Source organism: Globicephala melas, chromosome 1 (genome assembly GCF_963455315.2).
Source record: "Globicephala melas chromosome 1, mGloMel1.2, whole genome shotgun sequence".
NCBI classification, from domain to species: Eukaryota; Metazoa; Chordata; class Mammalia; order Artiodactyla; family Delphinidae; genus Globicephala; species Globicephala melas.
Window position 1 is genome coordinate 145,296,752 of NC_083314.1, and position 21,153 is coordinate 145,317,904.

Here is a 21,153-nt window from a genome sequence, read left to right on the forward strand (position 1 = left end):
GGCAGGCTCCGGACGCACGGGCTTAGCGGCCATGGCTCACGGGCCCAGCCGCTCCACGGCATATGGGACCTTCCCGGACCGGGGCATGAACCCGCGTCCCCTGCATCGGCAGGCGGACTCTCAACCACTGCGCCACCAGGGAAGCCCCACTGATAGGGTTTTGATATGAGTCTTCAAACGATTTATTATGGTCTCTGTGCAGTCAGACCCTCTGCTAATGATAATCTGTATTTGCAGCCGCTCCCCAGTGCTAGCATCACCACCTCAGCTCCACCTCAGATCATCAGGCATTAGATTCTCATAAGGAGCGTGCAACCTAGATCCCTCACATGCGCAGTTCACAGTAGGGTTTGCGCTCCTATGAGATCCTAACGCAGCCACTGATCTGACAGGAGGCGGAGCTCAGGCGGTAATGCAAGCGATGGGGAGCAGCTGGAAATACAGATGAAGGTTCACTGGCTTGCCTGCCGCTCACCTCCTGCTGTGCAGCCTGTTTCCTAACAGGCTACAGACCAGTACCAGTCCGTGGCCTGGGGGCTGGGGACCCTTGCTGCAAAGCTCCTAGAACAGGTACCATGTGTTTGCTCTTGTACTCTCTCTCAGTGTTCAGCATAGTGCTCTGATCGACCATTTCAGTTTCATTCCTCCTCTCTAGCCATATGGTGGGTGGGCTTATTACCTCTCAGCTCAACGTGCCACCAGTTTTTATTCTTCTGTGCCTCTGATCCTACTCTTCCCCTTTGCCTGAGCACACCTTTTACCTTGTAAAGTTTTATTCCTGCTTTAAGGCCCAGCTTAAATATCATCTCCTTTGTCAAACCTTCCCTGAAACCTTGATTGCTAGTTCCTCTTTCCTTTCTACTTACAGTCTTTATTCCTTTATAATAGTACTCACCACATTTTAGTGTGATCTTTTTTTTTTTTTTTAATTTTTTGGCTGCATTAGGTCTTGGTTACTGCCCATGGGCTTTCTCTAGTTGTGGCGAGCGGGGGCTACTCTTCGTTGCAGGGTGGGGGCTCCTCATTACAGTGGCTTCTCTTGCTGCAGAGCATGGGCTTTCGGCACAAGGGCTTTCGGCACGAGGGCTTCAGTAGTTGCAGCACGCCAGCTCAGTAGTTGCGGGAAGCGGGCCCTAGAGCACAGGGTCAGTGGATGTGGTGCATGGGCTTAGTTGCTCCACAGCATGTGGGATCTTCCCAGACCAGGGATCGAACCGTGTCCTCTGCATTGACAGGTGGATTCTTAACCACTGTGCCACCAGGGAAGTCCTGATCTTTTTTTTTAATGTGTCTTTTTTTTTGTTTTGATTTGAACTCCTTCAGGACAAGGTCTGTGTCTTATTCATTTGGATATGTCTAGAAATTAGTGCACACAGTGCCTGACACCACAGAATTTCAGTACAGGTTAGTTGGTTGAATAAATAAGTCAAAGTTTGTTATAAATATTAGAATATTTTCCAGACTTAATTCCTGCAAAGTTTATGGCAGACTAGAAACCATCACTAAATGTTGAAATAAAGCAAATGATCTTCTGAATAATAGCTTATTTTGAAGACCATAGAAGAAGATTTTGTAGGCAAGAGGATTTTTAATGCTGAAGGTTAATGGACTGATTTTTCGTATTTTGCCAACCTGTTCTTGTGTCAGGGATTTCCTTTGAGAATCTGATAAAGGCTATTAGACTCTGGCTCCAGAAAAAAAACATGTTTATCCATGTACACCGTTTTGCATTTATTTCAGGAGTTCCTAGACCCTTAAAAACTATCCATGGACCAATTTTTAAGAACCCTGTTCTGAAAGTAAAGTGGCTCAAATAGAGAAGCTCGTGGCAGTGAAAAGGCAAAACATACCAAGAAATTGCTTCAGTCTCTTAGATAGTGTGGTGGTGGTGGATTATGCTGAGGCAGGAGTTAATATTTATTTGTCTTCTACCAGCTTCTCCTTCCTTCCTGTCTTCTGTCCTTTTAGCAAGAACATCAGGAAGTAAAAGCTACATCCTGTCAGGCCAGTTTGTTATCCTGGTCTTGGGCCAGTAAACAGGATAGATTATTACAATAATAGTTATTTGGCATTGTGCTATTCCTGCTTTATATAAATTCTCTTATTCAATTCTTGCAACACGGGTGAAGGGTAAGCAGTTTTATTCTGATTTTTCAGATGAGGAATGGACAAGTTTTCTAAGAAGTTTTCCTTGATATCCACTTCAGCTCAGAGAACACTCAATATCCTTCTCTCCAAACACTTACAATACTGAATTATATTTCTTTCCCCAGTAGTCTCTGAGCTCTGTGTGATAGTTCCAACTGTCTCGTAAAATTTCTAATTAGGCAGTATAGTGTAGTATTATTTCAGAGCATGGGCGTTGTAACCAGATTGCCTGGTTTGATTCCGTACATGACTTAGACAAGTTACTTAACTATCTGTGCCTCAGTTTCTTCATCTGTAAAATAGAAATACGAATAATCCCATGTAAAATGCTTAGTACAGTTCCTGGAACATGGTAAATTCTCAATGCATGTTAGTAATCATCATCATCATCCCCAAAACCTAGCTCAGCATTTAGAGCACAGCATTCACTGAAAGGTGCTCAGCAGACATTGGTTGGAATAGCTGAATGAGCACTCTCTTCCCTAGTTGGAGACTGGAACTGTGTAGCTCGGCAGCCAGAATCTGTGTTCCTAAATATATAGATCTCTACCTCAATCGTATATAAGAACTGATTTTTTAAAAAATATTTCAGGCAATGTTAGCATATGGTTTGAATTTTTTTTTTAATTATGTTTTTGGTTTACTTTAGTTCAAATACTGTGAGAAAACATTAGCTCTGGAGAGAGCATTGCTTATACTGTCGAATCTGGAATTCTTTTGCTTATAAAATCCAACGTGATCTGTTTCTGGCCCTGCGGTACTGATGCTAGAAGGTCTCAATTGTGACTACCTCAGCAATGGTGTTACTGATTGAGTAATCGAAGCTCTACATTGTAGTATGCGTTTGTTTGGTAATAAGGAGGCACCTTAATTCGTTTTTACATAAAGTACATGGCTCATCATTTAAAACCTCTGCTTGGGGAGACTTTCCTTATTTGAAACCCTCCTTGCTCAAGTCTGAATCTGTGCTAATACAGCAGCCGCTAGCCACATGTGGCTATTGAGCACTTGAAATATGGCTAATCCAAATTAAGATGTGCTATTAGTGTAAAATATACTGGATTTCAAAAGAAGAATGTAAATATTTTGGATATCTTGGATTAAGTGAAACATATTAAAATAAATTTCACTTGTTTCTTTTTAATATATAGCTATTTGATCATTTAAGATTACATGTGTGTCATATTTCTCTTGGACCGCTCTGGTCTGAATCAGTTGTTTTCTGTAAAAATTACGTTTTATTTGCTTGTATTATTTTGTGGCACTGGTAGCTTATTAAGGGGCACTTACCTCCTTTAAGAGAGCAATACTTTTTAGAATGTGTTTCAGTTTGTCTTTGGGAAACAAAAATATCTACCAAGAAATTTCAGCTCCTGAAGGATTTAGGAGTCAGTCTCTACCAACATACTTAAGTCCTAACTGCCATCACTCTGGATGCTTGATTACAACTTTCCAAAAAGCCAGTAAATGTTCTACTTTTATACTAGTAAATTGTATGATGATGATGATGATGATGATCGCTGACATTTACTAAGCACTTATTGTGTGGTAGGAATTGTGCTGAAGTATTTCTAGATATAATATAAATTAGTCATCCCCATCAACTTTATTATCCCTTTTTTTTAAATTATGAAAACCAAGTTCTAGTCTTACATTTCTTTTCTTTGAGTTTTTTCATCTCATTTTGTTCTGCTAGATAAGTAGAATAAATTAATTATTTGGGGTTTGCAAAATAAACTTTCATTTCTCCTTTTAAAAAGTGAAACATCTAATTTTGGATTCTGCCACTGACAGGGCAGTGGTCATGTGAGCCATACCCCAAAGTTTGTGTTTTCCCCTGATTCCAGTTAGGCTTTCAACAGTTTATGCCCATGAATGCATTCGGACTTTTTTTTTCAAAACTAAAGCTCATTAAGAAAGCCAGCCTCCTAGAACTAAGAAGTTTAGTTTTTCCCATAGGACTGAATGCACTTAAACTTTTGTAGCAATTATCTTTTTTTTATTTAAAGTCTTTATTGAATTTGTTACACTATTTTAATTAATTAATTAGTTAATTAATTTTTGGCTGCGTTGAGTCTTCATTGCTGCGCATAGGCTTTCTCTAGTTGTGGCAAGCGGGGGCCGCTCTTCGTTGCGGTGCTCAGGCTCTAGGCGCGCGGGCTTCAGTAGTTGTGGTACACAGGCTTAGTTGCTCTGCGGCATGTGGGATCTTCCTGGACCAGGGCTTGAACCCGTGTCCCCTGCATTGGCAGGCGTATTCTTAACCACTGCGCCACCAGGGAAGTCCCTATAGCAGTTATCTTAACAGTTTTATAATTAATGGCTATGTTTGTTTTCCCAGCAAACTGTAAGTAGGGGCCCTGGTTTAATCTTTTTTGGCATGTGGAAGATACTCAATAGCTGTTTGTTGAAAGAATGAAATAATATATAGTTATATAATGATTATATATTTAAGGCAAAGAGAAATTAAAAACTTAAGGTACAAATCAATGTCTTTACTCTCAAACTTTAACTTAAGTTTTTATCAACTAAATATGAATTCTTAGAGTGAAAGACCATCTAACTTTCAGACTGGTTTGAATTACACGCCAGAATTTTCTTATCAGCTGTCTGTAGTTGTTACTCTAATCTAACTTAAGACTTCTGACAGTTCCCAAGATAAGCAGAGTCAGAGTGTTCTATTGCCTTTCTAGCAATTGTCATCAGCTTTCTCAGTAATAAGAGCCTCTGCTTCCTCTCTTCCCCCACAGAGCAGAGCCAGCAGAGAAAGAAGAGCTATGTTGTTAAATAATGCCATTCAGAGTTCAAAAAAGCACAGCTCAGAAATCTTTAGGGACTCCCATTGCCAGTGAATTAAAAGTCTGTGTGTCTTTACCCAGTACTGAAGTTCTTTTATAATCTTACCCTGATCTACCATTCCAGCTTTATTTACCACACATGAACCCTCCATCTTAGATAAATTAGTCTGCTGTCTAGAATTTTCTCACCTCTGTGCTTTCTTTTTTATAAATTTTTTCACTGTGGTAAAATATACATAGCATAAAGTTGACCATTTTAGCCATTTTTAAGCATACAGATCAGTGGCATAGGTGTATTTACGTTGTTACACAGCTGTCACCACTGTTCATCTCCAGAGTTTTATCATCCGAAACTGAATGATTTAATTGGACTTGATATCAACTCAACTTCGATGGTATGCAAAATCCTACTTCTGTAAATTCTGTCCCTTCCACCTTATGTTGTTGATGTCATAAATTACATCTTTATATATCATATATCCACTAACATAGCTTTATAATTATTTTTTATGCATTTGTCTTTTAAATCTTACAGAAAATATAAAGGGGAGCTGTAAACCAAAATTACAATAGTACTAGTTTTTGGTTTTGTCCATGTATCTACCTTTACTGGAGGCCTTTATACCTTCGTATGGCTTCAAGTTACTGTCTAGTAGCCTCCTTTCATTTCAATCTGAAGGACTCCCTTTAGCATCTGTTATAGCACAAGTCTAATGGTAATGAAATCCTCAGCTTTTGTTTATCTGGGAATATCTTAATTTTTCCCTCATTTTTGAAGGACAGTTTTTCCAGATAGAGTATTTTCAGTTGACAGTTTCTTTTTTATTTCAGCATTTTAAATATGTCATCCCACTGCCTTCCGGCCTTCAAGGTTTCTGCTGAGAAATCCAATGATAACCTTATTTTTGATCCCATGTACATGAAAAGTCTTTCCTTTCTTATTGCTTTCAAAATTCTCTTTGTCTTTCAACAATTTGATTATAATTGTCTCAGTGTGAGTTTCTTTGGATTTTCCTGCTTGGCGTTCATTGAGCTTCTTGGGTTGTGGATGTGTGTATTTCATCAAATTTGGGAAGTTTTCTTCTTGGTTTACCTCTTAGTCTGCCATTGTACTGACATCCTTTTTGCTTTCTTGCATAAGCTCTCCCTTGCATTTGAAATGCCATTTTTCTACCCAACATTGATTCTTTGCTTCAAGGCTTAACTGAAGTCTCATCTTAACTGAGTCTTCAAGATTTTGTGTCACAAAGCATTCCCAGGCTGGAATAATTTCTTTTCAAATACCATATGATAAATATACCACTTACTGTCTGCACAGCTTATTTTTGCAATTCCATAATCCTGCCTTCACTGATACCAAGGAAGCCTTTTCAGACCCTCTCCAGAGCCAGGTACCCATCTTCTGTGTTCCCACAGCACCTTGTACTTACCTGTTGTAGCACCCAGTACCCTGCATTGCAGTTATCTTTTTATGTTCTCCTGCCCAACCCCTCACGTACACTTAATGGAAAGTGTCTGTCTCATTGTTTTTTTGTATCACTAAAGTACAGCACAGTGACAGGTATGTAGTAGAATTCAGTATTTGTTTGTTAAATCAATATGTAGGTTTTAAAGTTGCATAAGGATATATTGGGTACCGTTGTGTATTCTCGTTTTTACTCCTCACAACAATCTTTGTGTATGATATGTAAAGTAGATATTACCTTCAATTTACTTTAAGGAATTAGCTCACACAGTTGTGGAGCTGGCAAGTCTAAAATCTCTAGAACAGGATGATAAGCTGGAGACTCAGGTAAAAGTTCATGTTGTAGCTCAAGTCTGAAGACAGTTTGGAAATAGAATGGCCTCTTCCTTGGGGAAGCCTCAGTTTTTTTCTCTTAAGGCCTTAAACTATTGGGTAAGACCCACCACATATGGAGGGTATCTACTTTACTCAAAGTCTGCTGATTTAAATGTTAATTTTATCTAAAAAAATACCTCTATAGCAACATCCAGACTGGTGTTTGACCAAATATTTGGGTACCATGGTACCATGGCCTAGCCAAATTAGTACATAAAATTAACTATCACAGAGGGTGATAGCCAGGGCTTAAGCCCTTCCAAATTTCTTTGTCTCCTGCCTTTCACCTCTGCTTCTTTGTATGAAAATTTTATTATTCTTTAGACAGAGACAGCAAATGCCAACAACATCTTGACCTACATTTGCCCATCTTCATCATTTCACAGGAATGATTTTTCTTAAGAATGAATGAAATAATCCATGTAAAGTACTTATCACATAACACCTATCATATAGTAAATAGTTACTAAGTTCTAGTTTCAATAATTGTTATTGTTAGTAGTAGTTGTAGTAGATATGGTAGTGGTAATAGTGGTTTTCCATTAATTCCAAATTAAGGCATCCTAGATAAAGATTTTAACCACCTTGGCTTTGATCATGGGCCCAATCTTGAGGTAATTCCTGTGATTATGAGGTGGGAAGCTGTGACTGGTTAAGCTTTGGTCAGGAGCTAATCCCTGGCCAGTTACTACTCAGAGAGTTTGAGTCTGTAAAAAGATGGCATTTTCTACTTGAACTATATGGGTAGAAAGATAATAGGGAGAGAGGAGCAGTCTCCTAAAAGAAAGATTGCTGAGTACTAGGAGAAGGGAGGGTCAACCAGAACAAATAGCTGTTGCTACAATGATTTAACAAAGATGACCTGTGATGAAACCAGTATTTGAATTCCGAACTATATTTTACTCCAAGTTTTATGCTTTGAAAATCATATAATAAGTTTCTAAAAGTAGACAGCAATTATTTTGATTATTAAGACAAGATCAATGTTTTATAAACTGTTTTGTACCCCATAATTCCTTTTAACAAATTTAAAAATTACTCCATCAATATTATTTAAAATTCTAAGTAGTGTTAATATTATGAGTAAAACAAAACCATAACATAGGCTCAAAGCCTGCTTTTTTCTTAATTACTTGATATCTTGTACATTTCACCTTACAAATCTTAAGATGGTAGAGAGATCAGCATCTGCAGAGTGAAAAATAATAATCAGAGTCAGAAAAACCATTTCATGGTAGAGCTAGATTAGAATTCTGGTCTCCAGTCTTGCGAGTGGCTTTTGCCTACTTCATAGTAAGTTTATGCAGTTATCAACTTTAGGCTTCTGAAAGCTTAGCTTGGGCTTTGCATTTCTTCCTGGTTCAGATTCTAGGTTCCATGGAATCATAGCAGTCAACTTTTGGAACACCAGGGAGCTCCTTCTCTGGCCTTTCTTTATAGCTTTGGTATTTGTGGATTCCTCAGGATGTGCTATTATCTTGGGAGTGAATAGGGCCAGAGAGATAGTCTAAAATGGAGGGTGTATAGGATCATTTCCCTTTTTTAGAAGTTACTAAGGTGAAGGCAATAGCTTTTCCTGATTTCCAAGATAAGCGGCAAAATGCTCACACACCTGTTTTGAAGTATATGTCTGTCTTATCCACATATACTGGTGGGCTCCTCAGGAAACTTAATCTAGATGTCTTTTTATTGTGGCACAGAATCTTGAAAAGAATTAAAATTTTAAATTACTAATGTTAAACAGAATGCTTGGATATTCTTGTATTGACTAATGTATCCATCACCTTTAGAAAAATATACTTGTTGTTTGAAAGAGAGGAGAATGTAAAGAACATGGTCAACCATGGTTAGTGTACCTAAATGTGTGTTTAGATATGTTTACTTGCCTGAAATGAGAAGGATAGCTATAGAGGTTAAGTGTCTCTGGAATACCACAGTATAACAATTTCGTATCTCTGAAATTATAATCTAAATTAATGAGAAAATTATTTGATTTTCAGTCTGGTTTATAGGACAGATTTTCATTAATAATGTTTTTTATCGAAAGTAATATAACTGGTCATTTTATTATTTTTAAAGTTTTCTGTTCAGTACTTATGTTATACTACTTGGTTTTGGTAAAAAAAAGGACTTATGAGACCAGAATTTTACTAGATAAAAGTGGATTGAAAGTTAAGTTCAGTTGATCTCAGACTAAGAGAAATTAATCCCTAAAGATTCCCATATTTTATTTAGTTGAGAATGGTCTTCAGGATGTTTGACATCACCACCACTCTGCACCCCTGCCACACCCAAAATTATGAAGAGAAGTTTGTACTTTCTAAGCTTCCTCCATTTTAGCCAAACATAGACTGTTTGCTGGTTAGAGCTGAGAGTCCTTTGTAATCTGTTTTCTTTTTTCACTAAGTGAGCTTCCTTCTTTTGCTCTCCCATTCTTGTGTCTTGGCTGTGTTAAGTCAGCTCACTGCCTTCTTGCAGCCCTGTTTTCCTGCATGCACACTATCTTCTGACCAGGCACAGTGACAGCAGTTAACAGGGGAGCAAGAAAGGATTGAATACAAACATGCACATTAGTGTGTGCAGTTTTGGTCTATGATACCATGTTGCGTCTTCTGTTTTTGTCATTATCTACTGTCAGAAAGGAGGAGCTGAGCTGATACTGACCTAGTGTGGAATGCCTGAGGATTTGGGATGAAGGGAGGAGGCTAGTGTTTCATGTGACTAATCTTTGACATGCTGCGGCAGGACTGAAAACACTCTTCTCACTTAAGGAGGAAAGAAAAAATTTCTAAGATTTCACTTGCAGAATTTGTGGAGTATATTTAGATGTTTCTTCCTGTGTTTTTCTAGTTTTCAATTTTATCTAATTTTATAAGGATTGGAAGTGGGGAATGAACTTTGCTTAATAAGTAGATTGAGGTATTATGGGAGTAACGGGCTGCAACAATGATTCACATGGTAAGAGAATGTTTAAAATCTCCACTGACATCTTGACCCACATTTTGACCCATCTGACAAACGGTTAGTGAGCTCCTTGGCCATCTCAAGTATTTAAAAGTAACAGTATACAAATAGCTTTATTACTGTGCTTTTTTTCCTCCCATATAAATCTTAAGAGCATTGCACCTGCATATCCAAAACAGTTGATTTTTGTCTACATTTAAAATCTCACCTCAAAAAAGGTGAGAAATATAAATGTAGCATGTAGTGTTCCCTTAAGTATCTCCTTTGGTGTAATTTTCTCACTTTACTTTATGCCTCAGCTTAATGGAGGCTGATCCTCTGTTTGGGTTATGTCTGGGATGAAACTGAAATATAGCCATGAAGCTCTAAGAAGAAACTCTGCAGTACTAATCTGGAGGACTTATTGAATGGCATCCTCCCTTCTTATTGCCTTCTTTTACCTTTCCCCCACCCCCAAAATGTATTGCTGCAGAAATCTATGGCTTTTTCCTCTCATTTTGTAGAAAAAGAAAGTGAAAGGAGTGGGGGTGGGGTGTGTAGATTTCAGTACAAACGAGCATTTAAATTTGTTATGTCAAAAAAAAATAGCTCTGTTTTGTAATTCTGAATCTAAGGTTGCTTAAGATTCACTTTAGGAATCCAGCTCTGATGGAAGCATGTAAGACTTTAGATAATGGTGTTTCAAACTAAAAGTGGATCCTAACATGTTTGACCTGAAGAGTAGAAAGAGATAAATGCTAATGTGATTCTTTTTTTACTTAGTGTACATTGTCTTATATATTTGATCAATTGGTATTTATGGGTGATCCTAAAATAGCTTTTGAGCAGATGTGGTATTTAATAGAGCAAATGGCCTGTGTTTTGACAATCTTTTTCTATTTTCTCTGTTGTTTCATTCTAAAATTGGTGCACACAAGTGAGATTTAAGAGGAAATTAACACTTCAGTAAATGTCCTTTTCCCTAATTTTGTTGACTGTTTCTATTAGCCATTTTCATTTTATTTGACAGTGATACTTAAGGGTTAAGCTTCAGAGCTGATGCAACTCCTCCTTTTTTTCACCAGCAATTTTCATTGGGCAGCATTTCCATAGCAACAGTGAGATCAGTGAAACCTGAGTGTTTCATTGATTATTTTTCTCCTCTTCCTTTTTTAATCTATTCTCTCTTCACCACATTTTAGTGAGAAAGCGATTTTTTTTTTACAAACAGAGCTTATATTGATTTCTATTCCATAAATAATTAAAAGAGGGTAGAAAAATCTGCCCTTCATTTAAAAATTGAATGTTTCACTATGTATTTAAAAAACGATTCAGGATTAGGAGGATGGATAACCATACCAGCTGTAGCTGATGTTCTCAAATATTCTTGCATTGTTTGCTGGTCTTCTAGGGAAAAGAATAATGTGGAACAGGACCTTAAGGAGAAAGAAGATACTATTAAACAGAGAACAAGTGAAGTTCAGGTATGTGAACTGTAAAATTCAGTATTCCATATCTGATTTAGGAGGATTCATTTTAAATGTATGGGGTCGTTTACTATGTGATGGTTGTGGTATTGATGAGTAGGTCAAGGGAATGCCTATTATTTATGTGATATAAATCTTTATCTTCTGCAAAATGATTATTTTTCTCCTAATTCTGGCCTGCAAAGATTACACTACAATGATCAAGCAGTATTTTTCAGTGTAAATTTCTAGCTTTAAAGGTATTTTAAGATGATATTTATTTGCATATTATATCCTTAAAGGTAAGTTTGAATGACTTATGATATAAATATTATTATGCCAATAAAACTGAATGAGTGAGATCATCATCATCATCATGAAAACGCAGATTGCTTTTCCATGGGTGTGAGATTTTGTTAACTAGGAGACCTAGTATTTTAAAGGACTGTCTCTCATAATACTGATAGGGTGGGAAATGATATGGAACAATTTACAGTAGTATTTTATAAGTTGCTTAGTAGCCAGGATATCTTAAACTTTGGCATAAAGAGATTTAATTCATTTTCACTAAGTGCTAAGTAGCTTCATTTTACAAATAGAAAAGACAATAAAACTTCAGTTTCTGATTGGGAAGTGACGCAAACGAGGTATTTCAAACATTAAAAATACAGAAAATTGGGCAGTGTTGCATTTAGAGCAGTAAGCAATGCATGTGATCATGTTATTGGAGCACCGTTTCTTAAATGCCACACCAGCACATACAGGAGGTTGGATATCAAAGCACTGGTAGCAGTTGCCAGTAAGAGCTCATGGATGGGCATTTCTTAACATGTTACTTGTATGTTGGATTTCCTTGTCCTGATAGTTCGAAATGGGCAAAAGCTCTAAAATTGTTAGATCCATTATTTTGTTTTAATGTAGCACATTCACCAGAGATTGTCTGACAGGTGGACCATGCTAGGGTGGGGAGAATGATTTACTGAGGGGCTGAGGAAGAAGCCAGAGAGAGAGACGTCTTATTAGAAGTTGATTCCATTATTGTACTTATTTTTCTGGAATTTTCTTAAAGGTGATACAAAGTTAAGAGATGATCACTAATATATTTCTCTTTGTGGTAGTGAGATATGGAATGGTTACCTCAATTACATTATTTTTGTGCAATTTTTGAACTTCTTAAGAAATGCAAAAGAGTCATAGACTTTAAGCAGTTATTGCTGAAAATAGCTTAAGAATGGAATATAAAATCTCAAAAGTTTTCTCAATCTGAAGCGGTAGAAATAGTTACTGATATAATATTGGACAGCTTCTAAATTTAGCTAGATAATGTTTCAAAGTACAAAGGTTTTTGCAGTAGACAGTATTTTTTTATTTGTGTACATCTATCTATGGTTTTTCACTATTGCATCTTTTGAGGATGGGAATTTTAAATAGCCACTTTGGGAGAACACTAAAATTTACATTGTTCTTTTCAGGCTAAATCGGCTACCCTCGAATATTTGATTTCTTATATTTATAGAAGTTTTGTTATCAGTCAAAATTGCTTTGTTATATGCTTGTCCTTCTTTTACTTAGTGGTGATGGTAAGGTATATGTTAATTCTTAAGCTTTGCCAAATCCAAAATGTGTGCTCGGCAGAGGAAGTCTAAATTGTTGAATTTTTTTGCATAAGGTGCTGTAAATAAAAGATATCTTGGGGCGTGGTTAGTATAGGCCAAGTTCTAATGGTTGAGCGTGCAAGTTCATTGAAAAAAAAACACAGGATTAAAGCTTTGCATTAGTAGATTCATTACTTATTCCACCCCAATACAGGTGTTGTATTGTCCATGGTAATGAGATACTAGATTAAGAATAACATGATAATTGACAACTACAAGTAATTAAAACTTTTCATTTTAGTGATTATTTTCAATTTTCTGGAGCAAGACAACTTACCTGAAGATGGTAACAAGTATATTGTATTACCTATTGAGTTAACTCTGATTTAGCCATTGGTAATGAGGCACAGAGTAGGAATAACATGAATAATTAAGATCTGTAACTAACTTGAACTCCTAATGCTTATTTTCTAATTTCTCTGGCAAAAGGCAGTTTACTAGAGCTTATTAATAACTATCAGAATCAAAGAACTTCACTGCTTCTGACACCACTTTCTAATGTAGGTGCTAATGAATAATGCCAGAATGAAGACATCAAGGGAGAAGTAAGGGAATATTGACCATCAATAAATGTCTTTCTGCCTAATCCAAACTTGGCTTTTCTGAGTATTCTTGCTTTTCTCCATATTTATAAAGTCACAGGTAGTGATTATATGAGCTCATATCTCAAGCACAGAAACCAAACTTTCAAAGCCTCTTTAGATGTGACCAAAGTGCCAAAAGATTAGTTTTTTTTAGCATTTATATAGTCTTCCTAATTCAGTTAAATTAGAAAATCTGCTACATAATTAATTTCTACATGTTTGTTTCCTGTATGTATTCCCATGAATTACCATCTTGAAAACTTACAGTTCAAGACTTTTTTCTTAAAGAGCAAACCAGCAATTAACTTCCTATTTTATGTTGTGAGATGATCACTTAACTCATATGATGTACACTGCTAGTTTGTCAAGTTCCATGGAGAAATTAGGCCCAAAATGATCCAAGGAGGGGAAACTGTAAAAGGATATTCTATCTCAGATGTTTATGGTTTGAGCTTTTTGTTGTTATAGGGAGAAGGTAGACCCACATTCTTTCCTACCTTAAACTGCATATGTACAGTTTTATTAAAAATTTTCTTCAGGTAGTCAACACATATTTAGGAATTCACCCTCTCATATGTATGCTTTTCAGTTTTGCATAGAAGTTTATAGGAAACGACTTGGTATCAGACAAACTTAATTCAGTTCCTTGTTCTGGCTCTTCCAAGGTTTGAGATCCTAAGGAAGGAATTCAACCACTCTACATATTAGTTTTCTCTTCTGTAACATGAGATAATAAAAATACCAAACAGTTTGCTGTTAGAATAAAATGATATAATGCAGGTAAAGTGCCTCAGAGTGATTGGCACAAGGTAAGCGTTCAGTATATGTTCTAATTAATAGTAGTATTCTATATCTTACTGTCATCTCCGTTACTCTCCATCATCATGCTCTTTCTTCTCTGACTTCTATCTTCACATGGCTATATAGGACTAACCAATTTGAAAATACCTTTTTGTTGTTGTTGCTGTCACTTTAGCTACCAGCCTGTTTTTCTCTATTGTTGTTTCTTTGTGTGGCCCTTTTCCCCCTTCCTAGCTTTTCAGTAACCCTACTTAGTTTCCTGTTCACCCATACCATTGTGCTTAATTTATCTCCCCAGAACCAAGAATAATCTTAAGGCCAAATCCATTGGTCCTTCCTACATTGGTTACTGATTTCTTGGGTTGCATTCTCCTAGATATTCATAGCCCCACCTCTTTGACCCTTTGCTTCTGTTGCCTTTGCCAGGGACAGACGGACACACTCCGACCCCCTCTTTCCTCCCTTTTCCATACCCTCTGTCATCCGTATACTGATAACTCACAAATATTTGTCAAGCCCTCAGTTCTCTTGAGTGCCAGTCTGACATCTCCAGTTAGGCATTTTGAGGTTTATCATTTCAAAGCCAGTATATCTAAAATGAGTCTCATCTTGTTGAAAAAAATTGGCTTCAAGTTTTGAACTTTTCTGTTTCTGTCAGTGTTTTTCTTTCTCACTACTGCCACCCCTATCACCTAACATCTGAAATTTTGACGTCAGTTGTAAGTGCTTACTCCATCCTCCTCCTGACTTTCTTCCTAAACCAATTTTAGTTATGACTCTCAGATGTGAAAATCTTTACTGCTGCCCACTGCCACTGTTAATAATGGGAGGATGTCATCCTCATGGATATATTGGAATTGGAAAAAAAATTATAGGCCATCCTCTTGTACTACTTATTTTTTGATTGCCTGCCTCTGAACTGTGCGCCATACACATGCTCTTTTTTATTCCCACCCTTATACCTTTTGTTGTTGCAATCTAGAATGTTCCTTACCCCCTTGCTTATGTGAATTCTACCCATGCCTTAAAGTCCAGCTCAAACTGACCACTTTTCTAAACTTTCTCTTCTCTGTCCCTTCAGTCTATACCTGTCTTTCCTGTGTTGGAACTCCCAGAGAAGTGTGTGTACACTTACATGGCACGTTCAGTACGTTACCTTATTGTACTATTTTAATGTGTATGTATATAGATTCCAATATCTTATAGCTTATATTGTGAGCTCCTTAAGCTTAGAAATTGTACCTTGGATCTTATTTTTCACTGTGTATGATAATTATTCTTAGATGGAGGTAAATTTAAGGAAGATATTGACAGTAGAAATGAATAAACTTCCATTTTGTGCATGAAATTAAAAATAGGGCAACACACACTCAGAAACCACAGGCAGAATGGATCAGGAGCACAGCTGGTATCATGAAGAGTCAGACATTTCCATATTGTTCATACTACCTTCATGAGAGAGAAGCTCCCAGTTATTTAAACTTTATCAGTAAAGATTTAGTAGTTCCTAGTAATTGCCCATATTTTTTTTCCCTAGATGAAGAAGGATGACTTATTTTGGGTAGAAATAAAATTAGATACATGAGCTCAACATTCTTTTCCTGGCGATAATGTTCTTAGAACATGCTGAGAAGCATATGATTGAGAAATAAAGGCAGGCTGTTAGTAGGGTTTTCTAACATCTACCCTAGTTTAATAGACTCCCTTTCTGGTCTTTGACTTAAACATCTTGCTCTATAGTTGATACTTTTTTATATGAAGACTATTCCTAGGGGCTTCCCTGGTGGTGCAGTGGTTAAGAATCCTCCTGCCAATGCAGGGGACACGGGTTCGAGCCCTGGTTCGGGAAGATCCCACATGCCGCAGAACAACTAAGCCCGTGCACCACAACTACTGAGTCTGCACTCTAGAGCCCGTGAGCCACAACTACTGAACCCACGTGCCACAACTGCTGAAGCCCACGTGCCTAGAGCCCATGCTCCACAACACGAGAAACCAGCCCAATGAGAACACACCGCAACAAATAGTAGCCCCTGCTCGCCCCAACTAGAGAAAGCCCACGCGCAGCAACGAAGACCCAACACGGCCAAAAATAAATAAATTTTTAAAAAAGGAGAGAATATTCCTATAACTTCCATTTTGAGAATTAGGCCAACGTAACGAATGTACCTGATTATTTATAGTTTTGGATTAGTCTGTAGGATTTTTTTTTAATCACTTAAATAGCATTTTCTGTAAGATTACCAAAATACTTCAAGTTACCTTTGTTCTTTTTAATAGTTCTTCAAGTATGGATATACTAGTGTACAAGTATAGATATACTGTATATATGGTTTGGGTTTTTTTTAAAGTTTTATTCATAAACTGGTGTCCTGTTGTTTATTTTTTACTCTGTATTTATATGAAACAGATACAAATGTATTCATATTTCATAGATTTACCTCTTTAGTTGTACAACTGACTTGGGTTGCTAAAATTAATTATTTTATTCTTAAATACAGCTGAGAATTTTTTAATCTTTTTTTTTTTTTTTTTTTTTTCGGTATGCGGGCCTCTCACTGTTGTGGCCTCTCCCATTGCGGAGCACAGGCTCTGGACGCGCAGGCTCAGCGGCCATGGCTCACGGGCCTAGCCGCTCCGCGGCATGTGGGATCTTCCTGGACCGGGGCACGAACCCGTGTCCCCTGCATCGGCAGGTGGACTCTCAACCACTGCGCCACCAGGGAAGCCCTAGCTGAGAATTTTTATGTATTTGTTTAAATTTTATTTCCACTACCCCCCGTAGCACATCAGGGAATATGGAGGAATGGGGACGAATTTATCATTTTCTTTAACTTGTGTGATTTCTAGAAAATAGGACACTTCCCTTGAAATTTATTTTTATTTTTCTTATTTTTTTGAAATTTATTTTAAAATAAAGCCAAGATCCCAGTCAAGGATCCCTTCATTCCTGGATGAGGAACCTTGGATGTGGCTTGCTTTGGTATTTTTCTAAAACAGACCTTGGCAACGCATTACAGAAGTCTTGTTCACTTTATCCTTGCCATTTTCTAATTGCTGCTATCCTCTTTTCTTTTGTTGTTGATGACACAGGTGAGTAAGTAGAGCATGATCATGGAAAGTAGAACGTAACTAGGAAGGCATCTGCAAATGTCTTTAGTCACTCACTTGATGAGATGGCATTTGATAGTAACTGAGGTTATGCACTAATTCAGGAGAGGATTTTCCCAAAGGGCTACCTTAAGATAAAAAGAAAGTTATCCTAGTTTAGTGGAAGACACTGTTTGCAAGAGAACCTGCTGCTGCCCTAGTCAAGGGTGGGCAGGAGGTGGGGGCAGGGAGGGAGATGTACATCTGTTGACTTTACTTAGTCTCAGGATAAGCAAGTCTGTACCAAAATAAAATAGCCAAGTATATTTGGATATTGAAATTTTTGTGAAAATGCATTACAGTGGTAGTAGTCTTACCAAGTAATTTTACAGTGAAGTTTGATTCTTATTCTTGTTCACGTGTATGTTTGCATCTGTTCATTTTGATTTTGTGCAGTTTACTAAGTTTGCTTACTGAAAAAGAAGACCTTTGTGTGTGTGGATTAATGTTGGAATTTTTTTTAGAGAAGATCTTTTTCATATTTAGATGAGACATGGAGAAACATAATTATAATTAATTTTAATGTGGACATCTATCCAGCTTAAAATATATCACTAATGTGAGGTAGTTTCTCAGTAACCTTTCGCTTAAGGCCTGTGCTTTTGTGTTACTATGTGGATTTTTACTATAGCCAAGAAGTGAGGTTGGGAAATTTGAGTGAATGTGTTTGCTCTTTGGAAGAGAAAGGGCAAGAATGAGTAAATATTATATTGGCTTGTTTATTCCCTTTCCTCTTGCATAAACTTTTCTTCTAGGGGTGCGTTTAAAGTGACTCTCTAAAAATGCAAGTTCTGAAATCTGGTTCATTTTATTAAAGGAAACCAGCATCAATCCCACTATTGGTAGTTCGTACATAAAAATTCAGTTACATCGGAATATTTTTATATTGGTATGAAACCATGAGAGGTATGTGATACTTAAAACACTGCAAACTTGACATTTTATGATTATAAAGGTAATATGGGTCCCTAGTAATCATGTAAAATAAAGAAAAATATAAAAGGAAAGAAACCCTACAATTTCACGTTCCAGGGAGAGCCATTGTTAACATTTTGCTATATTTTCTATGAATGTATATAAATGGCTTTATATTTATTTGCCATTATACTGTATATGCCTTTGTGTTCAACTTTTAATTTTTATTATTTTTTTGGCTGTGTTGGGTCTTCGTTGCTGCGCGTGGGCTTTCTCTAGTTACAGCGAGTGGGAGCAACTCTTCGTTGCGGTGCACGGGCTTCTCCTGCAGTGGCTTCTCTTGTTGCGGAGCACGGGCTCTAGGTGCGTGGACTTCAGTAGTTGCCACGGGCCCTAGAGTGTGCGGGCTTCAGTAGTCGTGGCTCGCGGGCTCTAGAGCGCAGGCTCAGTAGTTGTGGCACACGGGCTTAGTTGCTCCACGGCATGTGGGATCTTCCTGGACCAGGGATTGAACCGATGTCCCCTGCCTTGGCAGACGGATTCTTAACCACTGTGCCACCAGGGAAGTCCCTGTATTCAACTTTTAAAAATTAGCATTATGTCCTAGACATTTTCTTACATTACGTGACCCTTTTAAGGCAAATTTTGTTTTTCTAATTGTACTTACAATGTAAGTAGAGACATCATAATTACATCTATTTATAAAGACTGGGTATTATTAGTGATGTGAAGTCCAAGATTTTTCTTCGGGGTTTGGGAGAGGGTAGGAAATTAGACTAGAATATTCGAAGATGGGAATAAGTAACATATTTTTCCTATTCCTATTAAGCATTTCTTTAAAAATGCTTTTTGGATCAGTATATCATTATATATAAACCATATAATAATTTTATGAACAGAGTATTGACAGTGGGTTGTTTTCCCAAATATAAAATTACTTCAGATCTGCAGGTGGCATGCTTTCAAAATATTTTGTAATTAAATTATGAGAATTTTTCAAACCACTGTAGTTTTTCAAGCTACTGCGTTAAAGTGAAGCTGTTACTATGCCTTTCTGAAGAGTAAGAATAGAATATAATATAAATGTAAAAAAAGAAATTCATAAGTTTAAAAGCATGAGAAAGATATATGCCACAGTGACATGCTAAATCAGTAAAGATTATTTCCATATAATGGAAAATTTATTATTTAAAAAATTGTTTTTAATTTTTGGCTGTGCCACGTGGGATGTGGGATCTTAATTCCCCGACTAGGAGTTGAACCCGGGTCCCCTGCATTGGAAGTATGGAGTCTTAACCACTGGACTGCCAGGAAAGTCCCTGGAAATTTTTTTTTTTTTTTTTTTTTTTTTTTTTTTTTCCTGTACGCGGGCCTCTCACTGTTGTGGCCTCTCCCGTTGCGGAGCACAGGCTCCGGACGTGCATGCTCAGCAGCCATGGCTCACGGGCCCAGCCGCTCCGCGGCATGTGGGATCTTCCTGGACCGGGGCACGAACCCGTGTCTCCTGCATCGGCAGGCAGACTCTCAACCACTGCACCACCAGGGAAGCCCCCCTGGAAATTTTAAATGTCAAATCAGTCTTGGTCTATTGACTGTACCAATATTGAATCAGTATAGAAATTTAGATGTTATTTTAATTTAACAAAGTGCATTTATTATAGGTCAGTTAGAGGCTAGTTTTAATATTTTGCTATAGTTTAAATGCAGAGTGAAGCTTTCCCATAGTATGTTGAAAGAACATAAAGCCCTTTCTGTCAGCCTCAGGCACGTTTCCCACTAGTTTCTCCCAGATACTAGAATCCTTGTGATAGTTACGAATCATTGCCTAATTAATCGTCTGGAATGTGCGAGGTATTGCACTAGATTGTGGAACCTCTAAGAAAGATGAGGCATTGGCTCTGTCCTTCAGCAGGTTATTATTTAGAGGTAACTATAATGCAGTGTAGTAAGTGTCATAATAGAGGTTAGGTACAAACTGCTGTAAGAGCACAGGTAAAGGAACTTCAAGGTGGGTCAGAGGATATTAAATTTGGCTGGGCCTTGAAGAATGAAAAGTGAGCTTCCAGATAGCAATGGTGTGGAAGGGCATTCAAGGCAGAGCAGATGGTGTAGGAAAGGCACACGGACATTGCAGTATATTGTCTTTTGGAGAAAGAGGGTCTATTGAGGATGGGGCACAGGTGACCATGAAGAAAAGAGGGTAGTAAAAGAGGAAGGATAATGTTGGGCCCAGAATTGAAGGTTCTAAGGTATCTTGTAGCCTGTTTTACTTTATCCTATAGATAAGAGGGAACCATCGTATATTTTTGAAATAGCAGAGTGATTAAAGAAATCTCCTTTGCAATGAGTTATTTTTTTAAGAAAGTTAGACATTTGGAATAGGAAGAAACAAAGGCAAAATAAATTATGAATCAGGAGAGGGACAATGAAAACTAGCATGTGTCTATTGAGAGCCAATGTGAGCTGCATATGTAAAGGTGTATCTCCATTTTGAGTGTGGATTGGTTAACAGTGTAAGCAAGGTTAAAAACTTAGGCATTAAAAAAATATTTAGGCATGCTGCTAAATTAATAATAAAGTACTAGCAGAGCTCACCATTATGAATCTGTAATCACCTAGACGCATGGAATGTTAGCCCAAGAGGAGTCTTTCATTGATCATCCATTGTGTTGGCTCTTTTAAGGGAATTTTTAAAGGAAAGCAGCATGGTAGTAGTTGTACTTTTAAATTGATCAGTTGGTTGAGAAAATATAAGTTAAAAAGCAGTTATTAAAAACATGGTTCAGTGTCTTATTTAATCACAGGAGCATCTGCATATATTTGAAAAATAGTGGCACATGTGTGAAACATTTA

General features: G+C 37.3%; 1 protein-coding gene across 2 annotated transcripts in view; it reads left to right on the forward strand.

Moving 5' to 3' along the window:
* Positions 1-21,153, forward strand: part of EPS15 (epidermal growth factor receptor pathway substrate 15) — a 160,736-nt gene that overhangs the window by 82,178 nt on the left and 57,405 nt on the right. For both annotated transcript variants that reach the window (XM_060305654.1, XM_030870101.2), the window contains exon 13: positions 11,141-11,213. In XM_060305654.1, coding sequence (XP_060161637.1) covers positions 11,141-11,213 — 73 coding nt within the window. The remainder of the gene's footprint in view (positions 1-11,140; positions 11,214-21,153) is intronic.